The sequence below is a fragment of the Muntiacus reevesi genome, chromosome 9, assembly GCF_963930625.1.
Source record: "Muntiacus reevesi chromosome 9, mMunRee1.1, whole genome shotgun sequence".
NCBI lineage: Eukaryota > Metazoa > Chordata > Mammalia > Artiodactyla > Cervidae > Muntiacus > Muntiacus reevesi.
The window spans coordinates 6262377-6289485 of NC_089257.1; the positions used below are offsets into that span (position 1 = coordinate 6262377).

The 27109-nt window shown below is 38.1% G+C and overlaps 1 protein-coding gene across 1 annotated transcript; it reads left to right on the forward strand.

Annotated features, from left to right (window-relative positions):
- Positions 1–19831: 19831 nt before the first annotated feature.
- On the forward strand, positions 19832–20761 carry LOC136175286 (olfactory receptor 4C12-like). Its single transcript, XM_065945604.1, has one exon. It carries the CDS (start codon positions 19832–19834, stop codon positions 20759–20761), a length of 930 nt encoding a protein of 309 aa, XP_065801676.1.
- The last annotated feature ends 6348 nt before the right edge of the window (positions 20762–27109 follow it).

The window sequence follows — 27109 nt, forward strand, 5'->3', positions numbered from 1 at the left end:
ATCTGCATATCTGAGGTTATTGATATTTCTCGTGGCAATCTTGATTCCAGCTTGTGCTTCATCCAGTCCAGTATTTTGCATGATGTGATGTATTCTGCATATAAGTTAAATAAGCAGGGAATTTGGAACCAGCCCCTTGTTCCATGTCCAGCTCTAACTGTTGCTTCATGAACTGCGTACAGATTCTCAGGATGCAGGTAAGCTGCTCTGGCATTCCCATCACTTGAAGAATTTTCCAGTTTGTTGTGATTCACAAAGTCAAAGGTCTTAGCATAGTCAAAGAAGCAGAAATAGATGTTCTTCTGGAACTCTCTTGCTTTTTCGATGATCCAGCAGTTGTTGGCAATTTGATCTCTGTTTCTTCTGCCTTTACTAAATCCAGCTTGAACATCTGGAAGTTCTCAGTTCACGTACTGTTGAAGCCTAGCTTGGAGAATTTGGAGCATTACTTTGCTAGCATGTGAGATGAGTGCAACTGTGTGGTAACTTGAACATTCTTTGGCATTGCCTTTCGTTGGGATTGGAATGAAATCTGATATTTTCCAGTCCTGTGGCCACTGCTGAGTTTTCCAAATTTTCTGGCAAGTTATATCCTTGTTTGGCATCTGGTATCCTTTTCTTTTCTGTTATAAAATTATAATAATAATATCCATTTAATAGACCTTTATGATAATTAATAGAGGAAATATGTACTACACAAAAAGAACTTCCAATTGTTTTTGTGACTGTATATTCTATGGGATAGGAATAATTAACAGTTGGAGCAGCAATACAGAGAACTATTTAATCATGCAATAAGCTCCAGAAGAGTCATCACCAATTTTACTCTCAAAGAAGCAAGAGAGACCCATTTTATCCATAGCGGTTTTTCCCAGATAGGGTCCTCATATTTGTGCTTGATGGAAAGACTGATGATTTATGTCATTTATGTTTGTAATTTCCCATTTTGTGTATGTGAAGTATATTTAAATTTTTCTTTAATTGTCATTGATAGTTTTCATTACTAAAGGAGGTGTCTATGGCAAAGCATTGTTCTTGGTATCAGAGAAGTGAGCTCTTACAGTTTTCTTAAATTCCTTAAGCCTCAAAATTGTCAACTTTCAAGTTAAGTGGATGATATTTTTTTTGGAAAATTAGAATGAAGATGGGATATTTTATTATTAATATTTTATCTGAAAAGTGTTGAAAATATGAGTACTATATATGGAAAGTGACAATCTGTAATAAGCATCATCACTATTGTTAAACTTGCCTTAGCTCTGTTAAATGATCTTAGTGATGTTTGGGGAGAAACTTCTCATATTCAAAAAACGATCTCATCTTCAAAATGACCAATTCTTATTTTAAGTAACTTTCAGTATGAAAAATGTCACACTTGGTAAGAGCTTAATCGTATAGCTAGCTGTCAAATGAAGAGTTGTTCAAAAAATTTTTACACTGAACATGTGCACTTGTTTTGGGTAAATTGATTACATCTAAAAAAACCTGTTAATAAAGAAAGCCTTAGAAATCTAAATCTTTCCACCTAGTGTAAAGTCTCAAAAATTCTTCACAGAAAACCTATTTGTAACCTCTATTCTTGTTTGAATTTAGAATGGGTTCACTTGCAGCACAAAAGAGAAATTATCTTAAATAAATGTCTCTGATTCCACAGGGCAAGAGGCAGAGAGTGTGGAGGAAATATATTCAAATGGTTCACTCTGCTCACGATGAATCTTGCTTGGAGAAGTGAATTACAAGACCGACCATTTCCACTTTGTCCTTTATTACTATTTAAAGAGGTTTCCACGGAGTCCAGGGACCTTGTCTTGCAGCTGCTGTTTCTCTCCCAGGAGTTAATCATCCCTATTTAATGGAAAGACTTTGTCCTGGAGCAGATATTCTGGAGAAACATGTTTGCGAATCATCCATTCTTTTTTTTTTTTTTATTTATTTTTTTAAAAATATTATTTTATTAGTTGGAGGCCAATCACTTTACAACATTTCAGTGGGTTTTGTCATACATTGACCATGAATCAGCCATATAGTTACACGTATTCCACATCCCGATCCCCCCTCCCACCTCCCTCTCCACCCGACTCCTCTGGGTCCTCCCAGTGCACCAGGCCCGAGCACCTGACTCATGCATCCCACCTGGGCTGGTGATCTGTTTCACCATAGATAATATACATGCTGTTCTTTCAAAACATCCCACCCTCACGTTCTCCCCCAGAGTTCAAAAGTCTGTTCTGTACTTCTGTGTCTCTTTTTCTGTTTTGCATATAGGTTTATCGCCACCATCTATCTAAATTCCGTATATATGTGTTAGTATACTGTAATGTTCTTTATCTTTCTGGCTTACTTCACTCTGTATAATGGGCTGCAGTTTCATCCATCTCATATAAACTGATTCAAATGAATTCTTTTTAACGGCTGAGTAATATTCCATGGTGTATATGTACCACGGCTTCCTTATCCATTCATCTGCTGATGGGCATCTAGGTTGCTTCCATATCCTGGCTATTATAAACAGTGCTGCGATGAACATTGGGGTGCACGTGTCTCTTTCAGATCTGGATTCCTCAGTGTGTATGCCCAGAAGTGGTATTGCTGGGTCATATGGCAGTTCTATTTCCAGTTTTTTTAAGAAATCTCCACACTGTTTTCCATAGTGGCTGTACTAGTTTGCATTCCCACCAACAGTGTAAGAGGGTTCCCTTTTCTCCACACCCTCTCCAGCATTTATTGCTTGTAGACTTTTGGATAGCAGCCATCCTGACTGGCATGTAATGGTACCTCATTGTGGTTTTGATTTGCATTTCTCTGATGATGAGTGATGTTGAGCATCTTTTCATGTGTTTGTTAGCCATCTGTATGTCTTCTTTGGAGAAATGTCTGTTTAGTTCTTTGGATCATTTTTTGATTGGGTCGTTTATTTTTCTGGAAATGAGCTTCAGGAGTTGGTTGTATATTTTTGAGATTAATCCTTTGTCTGTTTCCTCATTTGCTATTATTTTCTCCCAATCTGAGGGCTGTCTTTTCACCTTACTTATAGTTTCCTTTGTTGTGCAAAAGCTTTTAATTTTCATTAGGTCCCATTTGTTTATTTTTGCTTTTATTTCCAATATTCTGGGAGGTGGGTCATAGAAGATCTTGCTGTGATTTATGTCGGAGAGTGTTTTGCCTATGTTCTCCTCTAGGAGTTTTATAGTTTCTGGTCTTACATTTAGATCTTTAATCCATTTTGAGTTTATTTTTGTGTACGGTGTTAGGAAGTGTTCTAGTTTCATTCTTTTACAAGTGGTTGACCAGTTTTCCCAGCACCACTTGTTAAAGAGGTTGTCTTTTTTCCATTGTATATCCTTGCCTCCTTTGTCAAAGATAAGCTGTCCATAGGTTCGTGGATTTATCTCTGGGCTTTCTATTCTGTTCCATTGATCTATATTTCTGTCTTTGTGCCAGTACCATACTGTCTTGATGACTGTGGCTTTGTAGTAGAGTCTGAAGTCAGGTAGGTTGATTCCTCCAGTTCCATTCTTCTTTCTCAAGATTACTTTGGCTATTCGAGGTTTTTTGTATTTCCATACAAATTGTGAAATTATTTGTTGTAGTTCTGTGAAAAATACCACTGGTAGCTTGATAGGGATTGCATTGAATCTATAGATTGCTTTGGGTAGAATAGCCATTTTGACAATATTGATTCTTCCAATCCATGAACACGGTATGTTTCTCCAACTGTTTGTGTCATCTTTGATTTCTTTCATCAGTGTTTTATAGTTTTCTATGTATAGGTCTTTTGTTTCTTTAGGTAGATATACTCCTAAGTATTTTATTCTTTTTGTTGCAATGGTGAATGGTATTGTTTCCTTAATTTCTCTTTCTGTTTTTTCATTGTTAGTGTATAGGAATGCAAGGGACTTCTGTGTGTTAATTTTATATCCTGCAACTTTACTATATTCATTAATTAGCTCTAGTAATTTTCTGGTAGAGTCTTTAGGGTTTTCTATGTAGAGGATCATGTCATCTGCAAACAGCGAGAGTTTCACTTCTTCTTTTCCTATCTGGATTCCTTTTATGTCTTTTTCTACTCTGATTGCTGTGGCCAAAACTTCCAACACTATGTTGAATAGTAGTGGTGAGAGTGGGCATCCTTGTCTTGTTCCTGATTTCAGAGGAAATGCTTTCAATTTTTCACCATAGAGGGTGATGCTTGCTGTGGGTTTGTCATATATAGCTTTCATTATGTTGAGGTATGTTCCTTCTATTCCTGCTTTCTGGAGAGTTTTAATCATAAATGAGTGTTGAATTTTGTCAAAGGCTTTCTCTGCATCTATTGAGATAATCATATGGTTTTTATCTTTCAATTTGTTAATGTGGTGTATTACGTTTATCGATTTGTGGATATTAAAGAATCCTTGCATTCCTGGGATAAAGCCCACTTGGTCATGGTGTATGATTTTTTTAATATGTTGTTGGATTCTGTTTGCTAGAATTTTGTTAAGGATTTTTGCATCTATGTTCATCAGTGATATTGGCCTGTAGTTTTCTTTTTCTGTGGCATCTTTGTCTGGTTTTGGAATTAGGGTGATGGTGGCCTCATAGAATGAGTTTGGAAGTTTACCTTCTTCTGCAATTTTCTGGAAGAGTTTGAGTAAGATAGGTGTTAGCTCTTCTCTAAATTTTTGTTAGAATTCAGCTGTGAAGCCATCTGGTCCTGGGCTTTTGTTTCCTGGAAGATTTTTGATTACAGTTTCGATTTCCTTGCTTGTGATGGCTCTGTTAAGATCTTCTATTTCTTCCTGGTTCAGTTTTGGAAAGTTATACTTTTCTAAGAATTTGTCCATTTCATCCAAGTTGTCCATTTTATTGGCATAGAGCTTCTGGTAGTAGTCTCTTATGATCCTTTGCATTTCAGTGTTGTCTGTTGTGATCTCACCCTTTTCATTTCTTATTTTGTTAATTTGGTTCTTCTCTCTTTGTTTCTTAATGAGTCTTGCTAATGGTTTGTCAATTTTGTTTATTTTTTCAAAAAACCAGCTTTTAGCTTTGTTGATTTTTGCTATGGTCTCTTTAGTTTCTTTTGCATTTATTTCTGCCCTAATTTTTAAGATTTCTTTCCTTCTGCTAACCCTGGGGTTCTTCATTTCTTCCTTCTCTAATTGCTTTAGGTGTAGAGTTAGGTTATTTATTTGGCTTTTTTCTTGTTTCTTGATGTGCGCCTGTAATGCTATGAACCTTCCCCTTAGCACTGCTTTTACAGTGTCCCATAGGTTTTGGGTTGTTGTGTTTTCATTTTCATTTATTTCTATCCATACTTTGATTTCTTTTTGATTTCTTCTATGATTTGTTGGTTATTCAGAAGCGTGTTATTTAGCCTCCATATGTTGGAATTTTTAACAATTTTTTTCCCTTTAATTGAGATCTAATCTTACTGCACTGTGGTCAGAAAAGATGACTGGAATGATTTCAAGTTTTTTGAATTTTCCTAGACCAGATTTATGGCCCAGGATGTGATCTATTCTGGAGAAGGTTCCATGTGCACTTGAGAAAAACGTGAAATTGATTGTTTTGGAGTGAATTGTGCTATAGATATCAATTAGGTCTAGCTGGTCCATTGTATCATTTAAGGTTTGTGTTTCCTTGTTGATTTTCTGTTTAGTTGATCTATCCATGGTTGTGAGTGGGGTATTAAAGTCTTCCACTATTATTGTGTTACTATTAATTTCCTCTTTCATACTCGTTAGTGTTTGCCGTACATATTGCGGTGCTCCTATGTTGGGTGCCTATATATTTACAATTGTTATATCTTCTTCTTGGATTGATCCTTTGATCATTATGTAGTGCCCTTCTTTGTCTCTTTTCACATCCTTTATTTGAAAGTCTATTTTATCTGATATGAGTATTGTGACTCCTGCTTTCTTTTGGTCTCCGTTTGCGTGAAATATTTTTTTCCAGCCCTTCACTTTTAGTCTGTATGTGTCCCTTGTTTTGAGGTGGGTCTCTTGTAGACAGCATATATAGGGGTCTTGTTTTTGTATCCATTCAGCCAATCTTTGTCTTTTGGTTGGGGCATTCAACCCATTTACATTTAAGGTAATTATTGATAGGTGTGGTCCCGTTGTCATTTACTTTGTTGTTTTGGGTTCACGTTTATACAACCTTTCTGCATTTCCTGTCTAGAGAAGATCCTTTAGCATTTGTTGAAGAGCTGGTTTGCTGGTGCTGAATTCTCTCAGCTTTTGCTTGTCTGTAAAGCTTTTGAATTCTCCTTCATATCTGAATGAGATCCTTGCTGGGTACAGTAATCTAGGTTGTAGGTTATTCTCTTTCATTACTTTCAGTATGTCCTGCCATTCCCTTCTGGCCTGGAGGGTTTCTATTGATAGATCAGCTGTTATCCTTATAGGAATCCCTTTGTGTGTTATTTGTTGTTTCTCCCTTGCTGCTTTTAGTATTTGTTCTTTGTGTTTGATCTTTGTTAATTTGATTAATATGTGTCTTGGGGTGTTTCGCCTTGGGTTTATCCTGTTTGGGACTCTCTGGGTTTCTTGGACTTGGGTGGCTATTTCCTTCCCCATTTTAGGGAAGTTTTCAGCTATTATCTCCTCGAGTATTTTCTCATGGCCTTTCTTTTTGTCTTCTTCTTCTGGGACTCCTATGATTCGAATGTTGGGGCGTTTCACATTGTCCCAGAGTTCCCTGAGGTTGTCCTCATTTCTTTTGATCCTTTTTTCTTTTTTCCTCTCTGCTTCATTTATTTCCACCATTTTATCTTCTACCTCACTTATCCTATCTTCTGTCTCCGTTATTCTACTCTTGGTTCCCTCCAGAGTGTTTTTGATCTCATTCATTGCATTATTCATTTTTAATTGACTCTTTTTTATTTCTTCTAGGTCTTTATTAAACATTTCTTGCATCTTTTCAATCTTTGTTTCCAGGCTATTTATCTGTACCTCCATTTTGTTTTCAAGATTTTGGATCATTTTTATTATCATTATTCTAAATTCTTTTTCAGGTAGATTCCCTATCTCCTCCTCTTTTGTTTGATTTGGTGGGCTTTTTTCATGTTCCTTTACCTGTTGGGTATTTCTCTGCCTTTTCATCTTGTTTAGATTGCTGTGTCTGGAGTGGGCTTTCTGTATTCTGGAGGTCTGTGGTTCCTTTTTATTGTGGAGGTTTTACCCAGTGGGTGGGGTTAAACGATTGACTTGTCAAGGTTTCCTGATTAGCAAAGCTTGCGTCAGTGTTCTGGTGTGCGGATCTTGATTTCTTCTCTTTGGATAGCAATGGAGTGCCCAGTAATGAGTTTTGAGGTGGGTCTATGTGTTAGGTGTGACCTTGGGCAGTCTGTATGTTGACGTTCAGGGCAATGTTCCTGCGTTGCTGGAGAATTTGCGTGGTATGTCGTGCTCTAAAACTTATTGGCTCTTGGGTGGTGGTTGGTTTCGGTGCAGGTATGGAGGCTTTTGTACGGTCACTTATTACTTAAAGATCCATGTAGTCAGGAGTTTTCTGGTGTTCTCAGGTTTTGGGCTTAAGTCTCCTGCTTCTGGATTTCAGTTTTATTCTTCCTGTAGTCTCAGGACTTCTCCAACTATACAGCACTGATAATAAAACTTCTAGGTTAATGGTGGAAAGTTTCTCCCCCGTTAGGGATACCCAGAGAGGTTCACCGAGTTACATGGAGAAGAGGAGAGGGAGGAGGGAGATAGAGATGGGCAGGAGGAGAAAGAGGGGGACTCAAGAGGAGAGAGACAGATCTACGAAGTTGTCTGATCCCAGAGTGTTCTCCGTAGCCCAGACACCCACAAAGATTCACAGAATTGGATTGGGAAGAGAAGGGGAAAGAGGAAATAGAGGTGTTCTGAGGTAGAAAACAGAGTCAAGATTGGGAGAGAATAATCAACACACTCGTGAATAAAAATGGGAGCTGAATATTGGATTCTTAAATGTTCACAATTTATATCATATACTAAAAAACAAAAATTAAAAATCTAGAGTAGAGGTTAGACTCTTAAAAATACTATATTAAAAACAAAAACCCAAACACACAAAAGAAATTTTAGAAATATATATGAAGTTTGGTATAAAAATAGGGCTTCTCTTCTTTTTTTTTTTCTTTCTCTTTCTTCTGTAAGGTTATAGTGTATTGAAAATGAAAATTTAGGCATAGTAAAAGGAGTGCTAGAGGGCTTTAAAAGAAATAAGAGAAAAAGAAAAAGAAAATAGAAGAGAAGAAGAAAACAGAAAAGAAAAAAAAGAAGAAAAAGAAGAAAAAGAAAAAAAAGAAAAAAGAAAGAGAAAAAAATTGTTTTGCCTAATTAAAAAAAAAATCATAAAAATCTATGAAAATGAAAGTTAAGGAGTAATGGGGGAGTAATAGGGAATTTTTAAAGGAAAATAAAAGAGAACCAAGAAAAAAGAAAAAAAAATTTTTTTCTTACTTAAAAAAAAAAAGAAAAAGAAAAGAAAAGAAAAAGAAAAAATATATCTAGGAATTTCTCTGGAGCTGTTGTGGTCAGTGTGGGTTCGGCTCAGCTTCAGATAGCTCCTCGTTCCAGCTTACACTTCTCGATATCTACAGGCCCTTCCGGTGTAGTCAGTCGGTGTTTCCTACAGGGATTTTAATCTGTTGCACCGGTCCCTTCTGAAGCGGTTCCCTTTGTTTATTTGGGTTCTGTTGCCAGTCTCTTCCGCGCCTAATTTCCGCCCTGACACCGGGGGCGGAGGTGGATTCTTATTCAGGTAGCTAGTTCCCTCGCGCCGCGGGGAGGGGCCGTGCGGGGAGGGGCCGTGCGGGGAGGGGCCGTGCGGGGAGGGGCTGTGCGGGGAGGGACCGGCGCTCCCGGGAGGGGCTGGCGCTCTTTTCTCGGTCTGCGCTGCTCAGGCTCCGGGCTGCTCTGTATGAAGTGCGCGCCACGCTGTGCGCGGCTCCAGCCCTCGGGCGATTCACAAAAGCGCGGCACACAAAGCCGGGTCCGCGCTCCGTCCCCACGCCGCCCGAGCGGCCCAGGCAGCCAGGCGCCTGACGGGCGCTCTCTCCCCGGGTGCGGCGCGTCTTCTGCCCCGCGCGGTCCCAGTCTCAGTCCCCGCCGGCGCAGTCGGGCACGCGCGCCCTCTGCCCTCCGCGTCCCCAGCCCCAGTCCCCGCCCGCGCCGGTCGGGCGCCCGCGCCCTCCGTCTCGCCACGTCCCTCCCGGCGGACTTCGGTCGCCCAGAAACTCGGTCCCTTTGTTCTGCGAACGGCCGGCAGTGTGTTCCGGCCGGTTAATTTTCTCTCTCTTTTGCTGACCCACAGTTCAAGCTGGGAACTCACAAAAGCTCCCTCCGGTTGCCCTCAGGGCGCTCAGGCCCGGACCCTGCCCCAAGCAATGCCGCCCGCTCCTCTCCGCTCCGCCCCCACTTGCTGGTGGCGGATGCGGGCCTCTCGGGTGCTTTTCTGCTGGGAGTTGCTTTTAGGCTCATAATCTGTGGGTTTTATTTATTGTATCCCTCCCAGTCAGATTCAAACTCTGAGATTCCAACACTTCCCCCAGGCCCGCCAGTGCGAGGGTTTCCCGGTGTCTGGGAACGTCCTCTATTAAGTCCTTTCCCGGGACGGATCTCCGTCCTTAGCTCTTTTGACTCACTTTTTATCTTTTATATTTTGTCCTACCTCCTTTCGAAGACAATGGGCTGCTTTTCTGGGCGCCTGATGACCTCAGCTAGCGATCAGAAGTTGTATTGTGAAGTTTGCTCTGCGTTCAGTTATTTTTTTGATGAATTTCTAGGAGAGAAAGTGGTCTCACCGTCCTACTCCTCCGCCATCTTGGCTCCTCCTCGAATCATCCATTCTTGAATGGGCAATTAAGTTCTCTATACTTGGAAACCTAGCATGTGGGAGTCCTCTTTACATAAACCTGGATTGTTAGGAAAACTGAATATAATGTGAATAGTAAGGTGGCATAATTCCAGTGTGTGGACCTGTGATGTGGTTTCACCATTGAATCAAGTCATGGAAGAGTTCCTATTTTCTTATCAGGAATGTAGTCTGCTAATATCTTAAAGTGCAAGAGAAAGAACCAATAGGGTGAAGATGTGTTATTCACAAATGGCTTCTTCCAAGTATTTGCTTATAGGATAAATTAAAAAAAAAATAGTTAATTAAGATAATTAATTCCTGGGAGGATAAAACCTTAGATGGAAAGATTTGTCCTTTGATATTCTCATAATCCTCTCTAAATATTAAGGCTGAGGAAGAAGCTGTTTTCTCATTTTAAGAACAGAATAAGAGGAGCTTATTAAGTATCAGAAATATTTGTGTTTCTTGTTCTGTAGCCATAGACTAGGAGCTCAATATCAGAAGATTTCTCTTAGTTCATAAGACTTTGGGCTTCAAATTCAACGTAGTGTTTTCTTTTCCTTTGACTTACCTTTTCAAGGCATTGGAGTTTTGAAATGCTTACTGAATCTATTTGAATAAATTTGTGTCATCTTGACCTTCTCTGCATCCTGTTGAACTGTCCAATCAGTGGGAACTTGAGAAATATACATGCTATGACGTTGCGTGCATTGGTTATTTCCTATTCCTGAATACCTTGGGCATTCTCCTTAACTATGTAGGCAACCACAGGAGGTGAACTAGAATTGCTGATTTATAAACCAACTTTCACATTTCCATGTACTTCAAGGGTTTGCAATTAAAATCATTAAAGCTTTATTTTCTGACATTTTATGGGAGGTTACTTTTTATATGGTTTAGGATATTTTACAGAAATATTTGTTCTCCTCACTGTATATTAACTCAGATGGTAAAAGAATCTGCCTGCCAGTGCAGGAGACCTGGGTGTGATTCCTAGGTTGGGAAGATGCCCTGGAGAAGGGAATGGCTACCCACTCCAGTATTCTTGCCTGGAGAATTCCATGGACAGAGAATCCCAGTGGGCTATAGTTCATGGGGTCGCAAAGAGTCAGATACAACTGAGTGACTAATTCACACACACACCACACACACTCACCATTTTCCTGTTTTAAAGTTGATGTATAGTTGATTTATGACTTCCTGTTAATTTCTGATGTAAGCAAAGTGATTCAGTTATATCATATTATTTTCCATTGTGATTTATTACAGGATATTAAATATAGTTCCCTGGGCAATACAGTAGGACCTTGTTTTCATCTATGTTATATATAGTAGTTTGTACCTTCTAATATCAATGTATCTGTTTTTATGTTTGTGTCATACTGCTTGATTACTATAGCTTTGTAGTATAGTTTGAAATCAGGAGTGTGCTACTTCCACTTTGCTCTTTCTCAAGACTGCTCTGGCTACTCAGGGTATTTATATTTTCATATAAATTTTAGAACTATTTGTTCTACTTCTGTTAAAAATAGCATTGGTATTTTGGCAGAGATTTCATTGAACCTGTAGATTGCCTTGAATACTATTGTGATTTTAATAATATTAATTCTTCCAATTCATGAACATGATATATATTTCCAATTGTTTGTATAGTCTTCAATTTCTTTCATCAGTTTATTATAGCTTATCAAGTCCAGATGTTTACCTCCTTAATTAGATTTATTCCTCAGTATTATATTCTTTATCATGTGATTGTAAATTGGATTGCTCCCTTAATTTCTATTTCTGATGGTTTGTTGCTAGTGTGTTGAAGAAATGCAACAGATTTCTGTATATTAATTTTGTATTCTGAAAGCTTACAAATTCAATGATGAGCTCTAGTAGCTTTTCAAAGATTTTCTATATATTTTGTATTTTCAGCTTCAGTGACAGTTTTACTTCTTCCTTTCTAATTTGGATTTCTTTTATTTCTTTTCTCTGATTTCTATGGCTAGAACTTCCAATAAATAATAAATGTGGCAAGAATGAACATCCTTGTCTCTTTTCCTTATCTTAGAGGAAATGCTTTCTGAGTATACATAGTATATAACATTATGCACTGAGTATAATGTTAACTGTGAGATTATCATGAATGGCCTTTATTACATTGAGATATGTTTCCTCTCTGCCTACTTTCTGAAATGTTTTTGTCACAAATGGGTGAAGAGTTTTGTCAAAAGCTTTCTTTGCCTATACTAAGATGATTAAATAATTTTTATTCCTCAATTTGTTAACCTGGTATATCACATTGATTGCTTTATTGATATTGACCTATCCTTATATCTCTGGGATAAATCCTATTTGATCATGGTGTATGATCCTTCAACTTACATTGAATTTAGTTGCTAATATTTTGTTGAAGAATTTTCCATCTAGGTTCATTGGTATATTGGACTATAATTTTCTCTTCTTTTGTGATATATTTGTCTGGTTTTTGGTGATGCAGGCCTCACAGAATGAGTTCAGAACCATCCCTTTCTCTGTAAATTTTTTGAAATAGTTTCAGAAAGACAGGTGTTAACTCTTCATTAAATGTTTGGTAGAACTTACCTGTGAAGAAATCTGGTCCTTGACTTTTTGCCCCAAAATTTAAAGTGTGTGTTAGTTGCTCAGTCATGTTTAACTCTTTGTGACCCTATGAACTGTAGACTTCCAGGCTCCTCTGTCCGTGGAATTCTCCAGGCAAGAATACTGGAGTGGGTTGCCATTTTCTCCTCCAGGGGATCTTCCAAACTCGGTAATCGAACCCGTCTTCTGTACTGCAGGCAGATTCTTTACTGTCTACCACAGTAGCTTTATTTTTTCTAAATTATGGATTTAATTTAATTGCTTTTAATTTATATGATCATATTTCCTGTTTTTACTGGTTCAGTCTTGTAGGATTGTGCATGTCTGGGAATTTATCCATTTCTTCTAAGTTGTTTGTTTTATTGGTGTATAATTGTTTGTAGTAATTGTTTATGATCTTTTTTGCTTTCTGTGAGGTTTTTTGTAACTTCTCATTTAAAATCTTTTTGTTTTTATTGATTTGGGCCTTGATGAGTCTAGCTAAAGTTTTGTCAATTTTGCTTATTTTTTCAAAAAATCAGGTCTTAGTTTCATTTAAAAAAAATTTAGTCTCTTTTTCCATATATTTGACTGTGATCTTTATGATTTCTTTCCTTCTACTAACTTCGGGATTAGTCTACTTTGTTTTTCTATTTCTTTTAGGTGAATAGTTAGATAGTTATTTGAGATTTCTCCTCTTTCTTGATGTAGGCTTCTATTGCTCTAAACTTCCCTTTTAGAACTGCTTCTGCTACATCCTGTAGATACCTGGAGGAGGGCGTGGCACCCTGCTCCAGTCTTCTTGCCTGGAGAATCCCCATGAGCAGAGGATGGTAGGCTGTGGTCCACAGGGTCACACAGAGTCAGACATGACTGAAGTGACTTAGCATGCATGCATAGATTCTAGGTCATTTCATTTTTGTCTTAATTTGTCTTCAAGTATTTTAAAATTTCTTCTTTCAGTGATTCATTGGTTGTTTAGTATCTGTTTTTTTTCCCCTATAGTTGATTTCTAGTTTCATAGTGCTGTGGCCAGAAAAATTTCTTGACATGATTATACTATTATAACAATTTTACCCAGTTCCCCATCCATGGCATAGCCATACATTTAAATATAACAGCTGTATCAAGTTGTATAACATGTGACTTAAACCCTCTCTGCTAGGCTTCAGAGTATTTGCTAAAAATATGTGTTGCACTGTCCTGAAGATAATACATGTGAGCAAAATTTGAAAAAATCTGTTTGCCTAGGTAGATTTCTTTTATTGAATGACCAATAGAATTCCCAAAAGTCTAAAATAGCCAACAAGAAGGCATAAGATGATATCTTTCTGTATTTCTACACCAGAAGTATTGATAGAATTTTAACCTCCATTTGTTCTCCAGCTCTAGAGATCACACTGATAGAAAATATATCAAGTCACAAGGTTCCTATAGATAGCATTAGTCCTGATGTGTTTATAGTACAAGTGAGACGTTGACTCAGAATCTTACCCATTTCTGGTGGACTTAGCTAGTGAGGAAATGGTTTCAGAGGTATGCAACCTCAATGAAACCCCATGGAGTTGTTTACATAGTGTTTACTATCTTTTATTTCTCGGTTCATGATACCCAATGGCTTATATGAGAGTTGCTTTCTCACCCAAATTTCCAACCAGGAATGAAAACTGTTACTACATTAGTTTAAAGTTCACAGAAAAGAACCAATCAGGTGAAGATGTATTGTTTGTGGACAAATTCTCCCCAATATCTGTTTCTAAGGCAAAAGTTAGAAAAAAAAAAAAGAGATAATTAATTCCTAGGGGGACAAAGCCTTAGATATTAATAGAAAAATCAGTCCTTTAACATTCTCAGTATCTTTAAATATTAAGATTCAAGAAGAAGCTGTTTTCTTACTTTAAGAGCAGAATAAGAGGAGTTTATTAAGAAATGAAATATTTGTATTTCTTGTTGTGGAATCATGACTCTAAGTGCTAAAGATCCAAAGATTCTCCCTAGTACCTAGGAAGTTTGGTTTCAAATTTATCATAGCGTTTTATTTTCCTTTGATGTGAATTTCCAAGGCACTGGGGCTCTGCAAATGTGTGCTGAAACCGTTTGAATAAATCTGTGCCGTCTCAACACTCTCTGCTTCCTGTAGAATCGTCCAGTCACTGGGAAGACTTGAGAAACATCCATTGCATGACATGATGCTTGAGCAGCTACAAATAATGATTGTTTCTTATTCCTGAATACATTGATCATTCTTCTTAAGGACAGAGTCCACCATGGTAAGTTAACTAGCACTGTTGATTTTTAATCTGGTTTTTGCATTTCCATTTTATTCTAAGGGAGTTAGAGTTAAAATCATTAAAGTTTTCCTTTCTGATATTAATGGTTTTAGATGTTTTAGGATATTTTGCAGAAATGTTTATTTTTCTCAGTTTATGGGCTTGACTATAATTAATAAGGGATATGTTTATGAGTTTCTCCATGGGAGAGAAAAGGACAGCATTTGGATTCTGTTTTTTGAAGAAAAAGCTCAGTTCAAAAACTGAGATCCAAAGAGAAAATGAATTAAAATATGTCATTAAAAATGTACCCTCTGCTGTGATTGGGAGTCTTTATTAAACTCCAAGCTCAAAGGCTATTTTATTCTAATTCTATTCAAACTTGGTGGATCTTGTTAGATCTTATTTCTGTTTCAGTGGATGTGGTCCCAGTAGCATGATTGAATTTCTGTTCCCCTGAACTGGACTTCCCTGGTGGCTGAGTGGTAAAGAATCCACTTACCAAAGAAGAGATGCAAGAGACGCAGGTTTGATCCCTGGGTTGGGAAGATCCTCTGAAGAGGAAATGGCAGCCCACTCCAGTGTTCTTGCCTGGAAAATTCAATAGACAGAGGAGCCTGGCGGGCTGCAGTCCATGGGGTCACAAAGAATTGGACATGGCTGAACACACACACACACACACACACACACACACGACCTTAGACTTACATCTTTTTCTCATAGAGTCAAAACAGGTATTGCTAAATATGAGAGATGAAAGCTAATTCTCATTGTCACCTTGTGGTGATTTTTTTCCCCCTTGTATACAGTCACCTTAAGGTGTCTGAACATAGTAAAATGTGGTGCTGTGGGGAAAGAAAAGTACTGTTTAGGGCTTTAGAAGACTTGGATTCTTGTGTTCTACTGATCAGTTAGCTGTGTTTCTCTCTGGGTCTCAGTTTCCTCATCTTTAAAGAGGATCATGACATTTGGTCCCATCACGTCATTACAAATAGATGGGGAACCAATGGAAACAGTGACAGATTTTATTTTCTTGGGCTCCAAATAACTGAAGATGGTGACTATAGCCATGAAATTAAAAGATGCTTGCTCCTTGGAAGAAAAACTATGACCAACCTAGACAGCATATTAAAAAGTAGAGACACTACTTTGCCAACAAAGGTTCGTCTAGTCAAGCTATAGTTTTTCCAGTAGTTATGTATGGATGTGAGAATTGGAACATATTGCAGCACTGTTTACAATAGCCAGGATATGGAAGCAATCTAGATGTCCATTGGCAGACGAATGGATAAGAAAGCTGTGGTACATATACACAATGGAATATTACTCAGCTATTAAAAAGAATACATTTGAATCAGCTCTAATGAGGTGGATGAAACTGGAGCATCTTATACTGAGCAAAGTAAGTCAGAAAGAAAAACACAACAGTATATTAACTCATATATATGGAATTTAGAGAGATGGTAACGATGGCCCTACATGTGAGATAGCAAAAGAGACACAGATGTAAAGAACAGACTTTTGACTCTGGGAGAAGGTAAGGGTGGGATGATTTGAGAGAATAGCATCGAAACATGTATATTATCATATGTGAAATGGATCGCCAGGCCAAGTTCGATGCATGAGACAGGGTGCTCAGGACTGGTGCACTGGGATGACCCTGAGGGATGGGATGGGAAGGGAGTTGGGAGGGAAGGTCAGGATGGGGAACACATGTACACCCATGGCTGATTCATGTGAATGTATGGCACATACCACCACAATATTGTAAAGTAATCAGCCTCCAATTAAAATTAAAAAAAAATAAATAAAAGAAACAGCCAGAGACAATATGTAACTGAATAAGCATGGTTGTGGTCCAGTAAAAATTTATTTTTGACTGAAAAAAAAATAATATGCATGAAGTCCGAAAAAAAAAGAAAAAAAAAAGAGAGAGTTGGAACATAAAGAAAGCTGGGTGCAGAAGAACTGATGCTTTTGAACTGTGGTGTTGGAGAAGACTCTTGAGAGTGTCTTGGACAGCAAGGAGATCAAACCAGTCCATCCTAAAGGAAATAAGTCCTGAATATTCATTGGATGATTTGATGCTGAAGCTGAAACTCCAATACTTTGACCACCTGATGCAAAGAACTGACTCATTTGAAAAGACTCTGATGCTGGGAAAGATTGAAGGCAGGAGGAGAAGGGGACAACAGTGGATTAGATAGTTGGATGGAATCACCGACTCGATGGACATGAATTTGAGCAAGCTGCAGAGTTGGTGATGGACAGGGAGGCCTGGCACGCTGCATGCAGTCCATGGGGTCTTAAAGAGTCAGCCATGACTGAGCGACTGAACTGAACTGAACTGATGAGATGATAAAATGCAAAGTACTGGGAGATTTTTGGTTTACAAAATTCTAGGTCTTTTCCAATCGACCCTGGATCCCATTAACATCTTTCACTGTATTTCATAGGTTAGCAAAAGAACTGCCCTGGATTTCCTGTGGTCACCGGTGGCCATGTCTACATTCTGGCATTGCTGATTCCCAGAAGTAAGCTGGATTCCTCCTGGAGAGGCACTCAGTGGTGAAGAGCTAGAGACAGGCGTCCTGGATTTGAGTGCAGTCTCCTCTATTAGGTTTTCCATCATCATTACTTTGGGTAAGTCATTTATCTTCTTGTAACCAGTTTCTTCTTTTTTATAATACAGACAACAGTACACCAACCTCACAAGGATCATTTGACAGACCACATATATGTAAAGTATTTAGTATAATGCCTAGTATGTTGTGAAACTCAACAAAATTGACAGTTATTATAGAAATGCCATGGTGTAAAAAATAAATCTCTGCATTCTATAAAGATTGAGAAAAACAGACTTATAGTAAAAGTGCATTTCCCAATATTTGAGTATACTGAATGTAAGCAAGTAACAAAGATTTCCGTGCTTAAGAAGTAATGTGCCTGCTGAAGTTCTTACCACTCAATTGCAGTCTGGGTGCCATTTTATGGAAGGTCAAGATTATTTTGCTGTCCATAACTTTTTTCCATTTCTCATTTTTCCAGAATTATGAGTATTAGAGAATATGAGTGGAAATAGGAACAGAATTGGTCATTGGACTAAGACAAAAAAAATCAAAAACCTGAAAATTATCCTGTGTGTGGATCTATCAATTAACAGAAGACATAAAAAATGTCCACTGAGCTGTTTTGTTTGTGAGTTGGTTATTGTGTTGTGTGGGATAAAAGGAGCTGATATAAATTGTAAAAGAGAACTATTTTAAAGTGGACTGCTTCAAAGTTTGCAAGAAGCTGAGGTAATAAGTGAAATAATGAGACCGAATGAGTTCAGGATTTTCTGTCTAATTTTGATCATGAAATCCAGCCTTTGGTACAGACCATTGGGAAAGCATAAAAATATACCAGTTGGTTCTTGGTTCTCCCAGGTGCCATCTTCTCTAGAGAAGAGTTGGCAATTAGAAGTGCACACAGAATTTCTTCTCAAGTGTTCTTGTCCCTGGAAGGATTCTCTGATGCCCTGGGCTATCCAGAAGGGAGCCCACTATGGGGGCTTGAAACTCTAAAGATAGCTTCTCAACAAAGAGTTTGTGGGATCATCTGAAAGAGTTCCCTGGTACAGAGAATCTGGAGTTTCCCTGGTGGCTCAGATGGTAAAGCATCTGCCTGCGATGTGGGATTCCTGGGTTCAATCCCTGGGTCTGGAAGATCCCAGGGAGAAGGGAATAGCAACCCACTCCAGGACTCTTGCCAGGAAAATTCCATGGACAGAGGAGCCTGGTAGGCTACAGTCCATGTGACCACAAAGATTCGAACAAGACTGAGTAACTTCATTGGAAGAGTTACCTCATTATGGACCTTGCCAACTTGTAACATAGACAGTTCATTTTACCCTTCATTGCCTTTTTGCCTTAAAAATACATAAATATAAAGAGAATAATGAAATCTTAGTTATTGTAAAATGCAAAGATTAATAATGACAATACTTAGTTGTATGCATGTTGTTAAGTTACTCAGGCATGTCCGGCTCTTTGTGACCCTATGGACTGTTGCCCACCAGGCTCTTATGTCCATGGGATTCTCCAGACAAGCATTCTGGAGTGGGTTGCCATGCCCTTCTCCAGGGGATCTTCCCAACCCAGGGATCAAACCTGGGTCTTGATGTCTTTTAACGTCTTCTGCATTGGCATGCAGGTTCTTTACCATTGGTGCCATCTGGGAAGCCCACTTGGCTATATATATTACCTTAACTATATATATATATCTATATATATATATATATATATATATATATATATATATATATATATATATATTACTATATGTGTTACCTTATATATATATATATATATATATATATATATATATATATATATATATATATATTACTATATGTGTTACCTTAACTTATTGACTTGACTAATATATATATTCCTAATCAAGGAAATGAAAATAGACTTGGCATTAAAGTGATCTGGTTGATGACTGAGACTTGGCTTATTACCTGTTAGCATTAATGGCATATGTTAAAACTAGTGATCAATAATTTTTAGATGGTAGACTAAAGACAGTATCTAGGATGACTAAATGTGGTCCATGGGGCGCTCACGCAGACTTACCCCTGCCCTGATCCTCTAAAGCTGTTGGAGTCAACGAGACCCTCATTCTATGCTCATTTAGAGAACTGATAGCAACAACTTTATGAGCACTTTAAAGCGATCTCCTCAAATATTAATATATTCAGATCATATATTTTGGGGTCCCACAATGTGCCACTATACAACTTCCTATGTTTCTTTTCCCATACATATACCATTCAATTAAAAAATTCATTGTTTCAACCTAAGGCCTCCAAGGGAAAAAAATAACATGTAAGTTATATTTATTTTCCAATTAAAATTAGTAATGTAAGCTCCAGAATTTTGATAGCTATTAAAAAATGTAAAAAAAAATCTAAGAGAGTCAATTAAGAGAAATTTTGGTGCATGGGTTCCTAGATAGTTTGGGGAAAAGAAGGAATCATTTGTGATATTGTCAGAGTACTGTTAAAAGGTAGTATTTTGTAGTAATTCATTCTTTTATATTCCCTTTTTCTTTCTTTCTTTTTTAAAGGTAAAGTGTTCCTTGACAGAGGTTTTATTAACCATGCCACATAGATGGAGCATGAAAGGAATGTGACTGTGTTCATTCTGGTAGGTCTTACACAGGACCCCCAAATGCAAAAGGTAGTGTTTGTGGTGTTCTTAGTCTTGTACATGGTAACCCTCTCAGGCAACCTGCTCGTTGTGGTCACCATCACCACCAGCCAGGCTCTGAACTCCCCCATGTACTTCTTCCTGACCCACCTTTCCTTGATAGACACAATTTACTCTTCTTCTTCGGCTCCTAAGTTGATTGTGGACTCCCTTCATGAGCTCAAGACAATCTCCTTTCATGGGTGTATGGCTCAGGTCTATGCAGAACACGTTTTTGGTGCTGCTGAGATCATCCTGCTGACGGAGATGGCCTATGACCGCTACGTGGCCATCTGCAGGCCTCTGCACTACACGGCCATCGTGAGCCGCAGGCTGTGCCTGCTCCTGCTGGGGGTGGCCTGGACCGGAGGGTTTCTCCACGCAAGCGTTCAGACCCTCTTTACAGCCCGGCTGCCCTTCTGTGGCCCCAATGTCATAGACCACTTCATGTGTGACTTGTACCCTTTGTTGCAGCTTGTCTGCGTGGACACCCACATCCTTGGTCTCTTTGTTGCTGCCAACAGTGGGTTCATCTGCCTGTTAAGCCTCCTTCTCCTTTTGGTCTCCTATGTGGTCATCTTGCGCTCCCTGAGGGCTCACAGTTTGGAGGGGAGACGCAGAGCCCTTTCTACATGTGGCTCTCACATCACGGTGGTTGTGTTGTCTTTTGTGCCCTGTGTGTTTGTGTATCTTCGCCCAGCCACCACTCTGCCCATTGATAAAGCTGTTGCTGTCTTTTACACTATGGTGGCCCCTATGTTAAATCCTTTAATCTATACCCTCAGAAATGCTGACGTTAAACATGCTATGAAGAAACTCTGGAGAAAGAAAGTGACAGCAGATAGTGATTAAAGAGATTCACTGAGCTTTATAGATAGAAGTAAAACAGATAATCTCATTCAAGCCTCTTGATCTACAGATGAATACATTGACTCTAAAAGGGACTGAATAATAACTGCAGATAGCCCTGAATGACGGAATAGCCTGGCATGCTGCAGTCCATGAGGTTGCAAAGTATTGGACTTAGGGACTGAACAACAACTTAAGCACAGATCTTGTTTAGACTGGAATCCAGGTTTACTTTCTCCCATCCCAGACTCTCCTCATCACAACTTAATGCTTTCTAATCAATGTTTATCTTTTATCTGATTATCTCAAATGTCTTCAGAAGTTACAAGCTACAAACCCAGAATATTGGATTGGTATTCACATTGTCTTATTATGTAACATGGAGATGTTGGTTACCACCAATTATTGAAAATAAAATGTTAAACATATTCTTTTGTTTTGAACTCAATATAAATTCTTTTGTGGAATTTTCTTGTTCATTGAATCTTTGTTGTGCAGTGAAAAGAAATAGTATTTCTTAAATGCTTACAGGGCTGGCATTGTGTTTGTTATTTTACATATGGTATCAGTTGAAGTCCAGCCAGGAGACAGACCACAGTACAGTTTGAATAGAAAGACTTCACATACAATAAATGATTGTATCAGGGTATTAACTACAAAGGGCTTCCTTGGTGGCTGGGTAGTAAAAATTCTCTTCCCAGTGCAGGAGACATGGATTCGACCCCTGGGTTGGGAAGATCCCCTGGAGAAGGAAAGGAAAACCCGCTCCAGTACACTTGCTTGGAAATCTCATTGACAGAGTGGCCTGGTGGACTACAATCCATGGAGTTGCAAGGGAGTCAGATACGACTTAGTGACTAAATGAAAACAGCTATTAATTATAACAGGGTGTAATGAGCTCTCTAAAGAAGGACCTGGGGCTGAGAGATGAATTTACAAGGAAGTAACATATTTAGAATGTTGGGATTCTAGTCTTATGGAGAAGGTGTAGTTGTTGCCCATTGAATGGTGGAAAATTTTAACTGGGTTGACTTGGGCAAGAAATAATTCATGATGACTGAAGAGAGGCTGGCAGGCATGAAATGTTTCTGGGGCTGGCGAGATGGAGCCTTTCACTGCAGTGCTGGTTGCCTGAGGCTCATGAACAAGAAACTATGACCTTGAGTGGCAAGCAGAAAAACCCATTTTGGGTGTAGGTGGAGCAAGGTTGGCAGAAAACACAACCCACTCCAGTATTCTTGCCTGGATAATTCCAGGGACAGAGGAGTTTGTGGGCTACAGCCCATGAGGTTGCAAAAAAGTCAGATAACACTGACCAACTGACCGAGTGATCACTGATCTCATTAATCCTTTCAGTAAAGATGCACAATCACTTGCGGGTGGTTATTTTGAACAGATTTATGCATCTTTGTTATTTAAACTTTTAGCTCTGTAACAGAATAAAAAAAATGAAAAGAGAATTTATCAGAATCTGTTGCATGCAGCTGAAGCTGCTCAATGCAACTAAATAGAATGTGAAATTTTTAAAGGTATGAAAACAACTAATGGGAACTAGCATAAAATTTTGGGAATTTGAACAAAATCTGTACTTTAATTAATAATACTGTATCACATGTTAATTTCCTGGTTTTTTTTTTTTTTACAACATAGTATTTCTCAGAATTGGATCAAAAGTTTCAAGCCTCATTAATTTTTTTTAATCACTAAGATAATACACTTTCTAGACTTTCAGTAGTAATAATAGGTGGCAGAATAAATGGAACTATTATCAAAATTTTTAGTGAATTATTCTGTTAGAAATATTTTCTAATTTTCCTTCTTATGGATTCTTAGATGGCTTCCTAGCTGGCTCATCAGTAAATTATCCACCTGCAATGCAGGAGACCCAGGTTCAATCCCTGGGTCAGGAAGATGTCCTGGAGAAGTAAATGGCAACTCATTTCAGTATTTTTGCCTAGGAAATCCCATAAACAGAGAAGCCTGGTGGGGTATAGTCCATGGAGTCACAAAAGACTTGGACACGACTTACAGACTATACAACAACAACAACAACGACTCCTTAGATCCCCCCATCATTTAAAGGTGAACATTCAGTTTCCAGAAACATGAGGTTTTAAAGAAACTTTGATATTAATTTCTCGTGTAAATGCTTTCTTCTCTGCAATCACTCCCTGTGCTTTCTCAGTCTTTTAAGTTTCCTGAGGCTTTCAGTGGTTAAGTCAAAGATCTCCTGGTGAATGTCACATTGCACTTGCAGTTATGTGGGTTCTTGTCAATATCTTTTAATATTGATTTCTAACATAATTCAACACTGATAAGAGAACAGACTCAGTATGATTTCAATTATTTTATACCATGAAATTCTTGCACCTTGTTTTATGCCTCTGGATATCTTACAAAGTCTTCTGGTTTATAGTCTATGGGAACTTGAATAGAATCTGTATTTCACTGTTGTGTGAAAATTGTATAAATCTTTTATTATATTGAATTGGTTAATAGTGCTTTTCAGGTCTACTTTGTCCTTCTACTTTTCTGCCTGTTAATTCTATTATTTTTTGAGAGTTTGATGTTGAAACTTCAAATAAAAATCTAAATTTATCCATTTAAAAATGGTTGTAATATATAGTGGAACTATATGTAATTTTGCTCTGTATTTTCTAAGTCTCTTGTAAATGTGCTATCACACTTTCATAATTAAAAAAAAAGATAAAGACTAACTCTACCAAATGTTGTTGAGGATGTGAATTAACTGAACTTTTATACATTGCTTTAATGTATACATATAATGAAAATTGATACAGGCTCAAACAACTTTTAACTCTGAATTGTCATGGATCAGTAAACATGTGTGCGTGCTAAGTTGCTTCAGTCATGAATGCTCTTTGCTACCCTATGGGCGGTAGCCCACCAGGCTCTTCTGTCCATTAAATTTTCCAGGCAAGAATGCTGAAGTAAGTCTCCATTTCCTTCTCCAGGGAATTTTTCCTGACCCAAGGATCAAACCCACGTCTCTTACATCTCCTGTGTTGTGGGTGGATTCTTTACCAGTAATGCCACCTGGGAAGAAGTGAAACACTCTTCAAAGTATAAATGAAGGGTCTAGTCTTTTCCCCATCGTCAAAGAGCTTATAGAGTCAGAGTTTGGCACCAGGATAGGGGCAAGGATATCTAGAGAAGGCGAAGCTTTGAAAAGATTTGAAGTAGATAGTATCCAGGGACAAAACCGGAAATGATATCCAAAGTGAATGAAATTTCAACATGGCAGAAAGGCAAAATCATACATAAGTCAACAAGATAGATAACAGACACCAAGCCACACAAGATGCTTCAGAGCAGTGGGAAAAAACTAGAACTTGGCGAATTTTATGGTGCAGAAATCTGTGGTGTTTTCCACCTCATTCTATAATTGTAAGGAAATTAATAATAATCCCAGTTGGTACAGGGACAAGGTCAGTGAAACTGGTGTTTTTGGTTATAAACCTTCACATAGATTCCCACTGAGCATGATCAGATGGTCCCAGAGATTAGTTAAGCAGCCTTAATAAATGGTGTCTCTACTCAGCTGACTCAATGGACACGAGTTTGAGCAAACTCCAGGAGGTAGTGGAGGGCGGAGGAGACTGGTGTGCTGCAGTCCATATGATGGCAAAGAGTTGGACACAGCTTAGTGGCTGAACAACAGTAATAACAACAATCACGTTACGCTTTGTTGCTTTGGTTTAAAACACTTCATTGCCTATGTTAAACATTTTTTCTTTGTAATTCCATTTCTTATTTCACAGGGAAATTTTATTCTCATGAAAAATATAAAAAGCTGTTACTTTATCAGATACATCTCATCTCCCTTTGCATCTAAGCATCCACGTTCCTCAGGCCATCCTGTTTCCATCATCAACTCATTTCTGCATGTTTTTTGTACTTTGTCATATTGCTAATCATTGCCATCAACAGTCAGAGGTAATGTCATTCATGTTCATGATTTTTATGAACGGTTTGGATTTATGAAGATAAAAGTCACAAACACTGGTACTCTAAGTATATACATTATATTATATAACAATTTAATCATAATTTTCTTCTAACATTTTAAAATGAAAATAAATTTTTACATGTGAAGGTACATAAATAAAATATTTATTTTTTCATTAACCTAACTTGGAGGCACACGTTTCTACAAATCCTTATAGTTCTCATAAGAACTATATCTTTGCATTAAGTTTTGAGATTGAAAGTATGAATCCTCCAACTTTATTCTTCACTTTGCAGATTTTTTTTTTGTTTTTATTATTTGGGATTTCTTGCAATTCCATATGAATCTTCTCTACAATTTCACACAAACTTTAGTATTTGCATTTCCATTTTTGCATAAAATGACTTTTGATAAAGATTGCATTAAATATGCACTCTAGGGGATATTGTTATCTTAATTATATTAAGTCTACAAGGCTATGAATACAGGATACGTTTATATTTACCTGTGCTCAGCCGCTTCATTTGTGTCTGACTCTATGCAGCCCCATAGACTGTAGCCCACCAGGCTCCTTTGTCCAAGGGATTCTCCAGGCAAGAATACTGAAGTGGGTTGCCACTTCCTCCTCCAAGGAAATTTCCTGACCCAGGTATCAAACCTGTGTCTCCTGCGTCTCCTGCATTGCAGGCAGATTCTTTACCCACTGAGTCACCCTATGTCTTCTTTAATTTCTTTTAGTGATTTTTTTAGTTTTTAGTGTACAGTTCTTCCACCACTTTGGCAAATTTATTCCTAAGTATTTTATTGTTTTTGATGGTACTGTCAACATACTTATTTTCTTAATTTTATTTTTAGACTATTAATTCCTAGTATATCAAAATATAGCTTATTTTGTATTAAAGCTAATAGTTTCTTCATGTGTGTGAGGATCCCTCAGATTTTTTTTTCTACATAAGATCATGTCATTTGTTAATATAGTTTTACTTCTTCCTTTTCAATTTGTATGCCTTTTATTTCTATTTCTAGTCTAATTTTTCTGACATTAATCTTTAGGAAAATATTAAATAGAAGTGATGAAAGGGAGATTTTACCTCTGATTTTATGAGGTAAGCTTTCAGCTTTTCACCATTAAGTATGAGTCTTAGTTATGGGTCAAACCTTCCAGATATGTCCAGGACTGGAAAAGGTCAGTTTTCATGCCAATCCCGAAGAAAGAGAGTGTCAAAGAATGCTCAGACTACCGTATAGTTGCACTCATCTCATATGCTAGCAAAGTAATGCTCAAAATTCTCCAAGCCAGGCTTCAGCTGTACATGAACCTTGAACTTCCAGATGTTAAAGCTGGATATAGAAAAGGCACAGGAACCAGAGATGAAAATGCCAATATCTGTTGGATCATTGAAAAAGCACGAGAGTTCCAGAAAAACATCTACTTCTGCTTTATGAACTATGCCAAAGCCTTTGACTGTGTGAATCACAACAAACTGTGGAAAATTCTTAAAAAGATGGGAACATTGAACCACCTGACCAGTTTCCTGAGAAATCCGTATGCAGGTCAAGAAGCAACAGTTAGAACTGGACATGAAACAATAGACTGGTTCTAAATAGAAAAGGAGTACATCAAGGCTGCATATTGTCGCCCCACTTATTTAATATATATGCAGAGTACATCTTGAGAAACGCTGGGTTGGAGGAAGCACAAGCTGGAATCAAGATTGCCAGGAGAAATACCAATAACCTCAGATATGCAGATGACACCACCCTTATGGCAGAAAGTGAAGAACAACTAAACAGCCTCTTTATGAAAGTGAAAGAGGAGAGTGAAAAAGTTGGCTTAAAGCTCAACGTTCAGAAAACTAAGATCATGGCATCCGGTCCCATCACTTCATGGCAAATAGATGGAGAAACAGTGGAAACAGTGGCTGACTTTATTTTTCTGGGCTCCAAAATCACTACAGATGGTGATTGCAGCCATGAAGTTAAAAGATGTTTACTCCTTGGAAGAAAAGTTATGGCCAACCTAGACAGCATATTAAGAAGCATAGACATTACTTTGCCAACAAAGGTCTGTCTAGTCAAGGCTATGGTTTTTCCAGTAGTCACGTATGGGTGTGAGGGCTGGACGATAAAGAAAGCCGAGCGCCGAAGAATTAATGCTTTTGAACTGTGGTGTTGGAGAAGACTTTTGAGAGTCCCTTGTACTGCAAGGAGAAGATCCAACCAGTCCATCCTAAAAGAGATCAGTCCTGGGTGTTCATTGGAAGGACTGATGTTGAAGCTGAAACTCCAATACTTTGGCCACCTCATGCGAAGAGCTGATTCATTTGAAAAGACCATAAAGCTGGGGAAGATTGAAGGCGGGAGGTGAAGGGGACAATAGA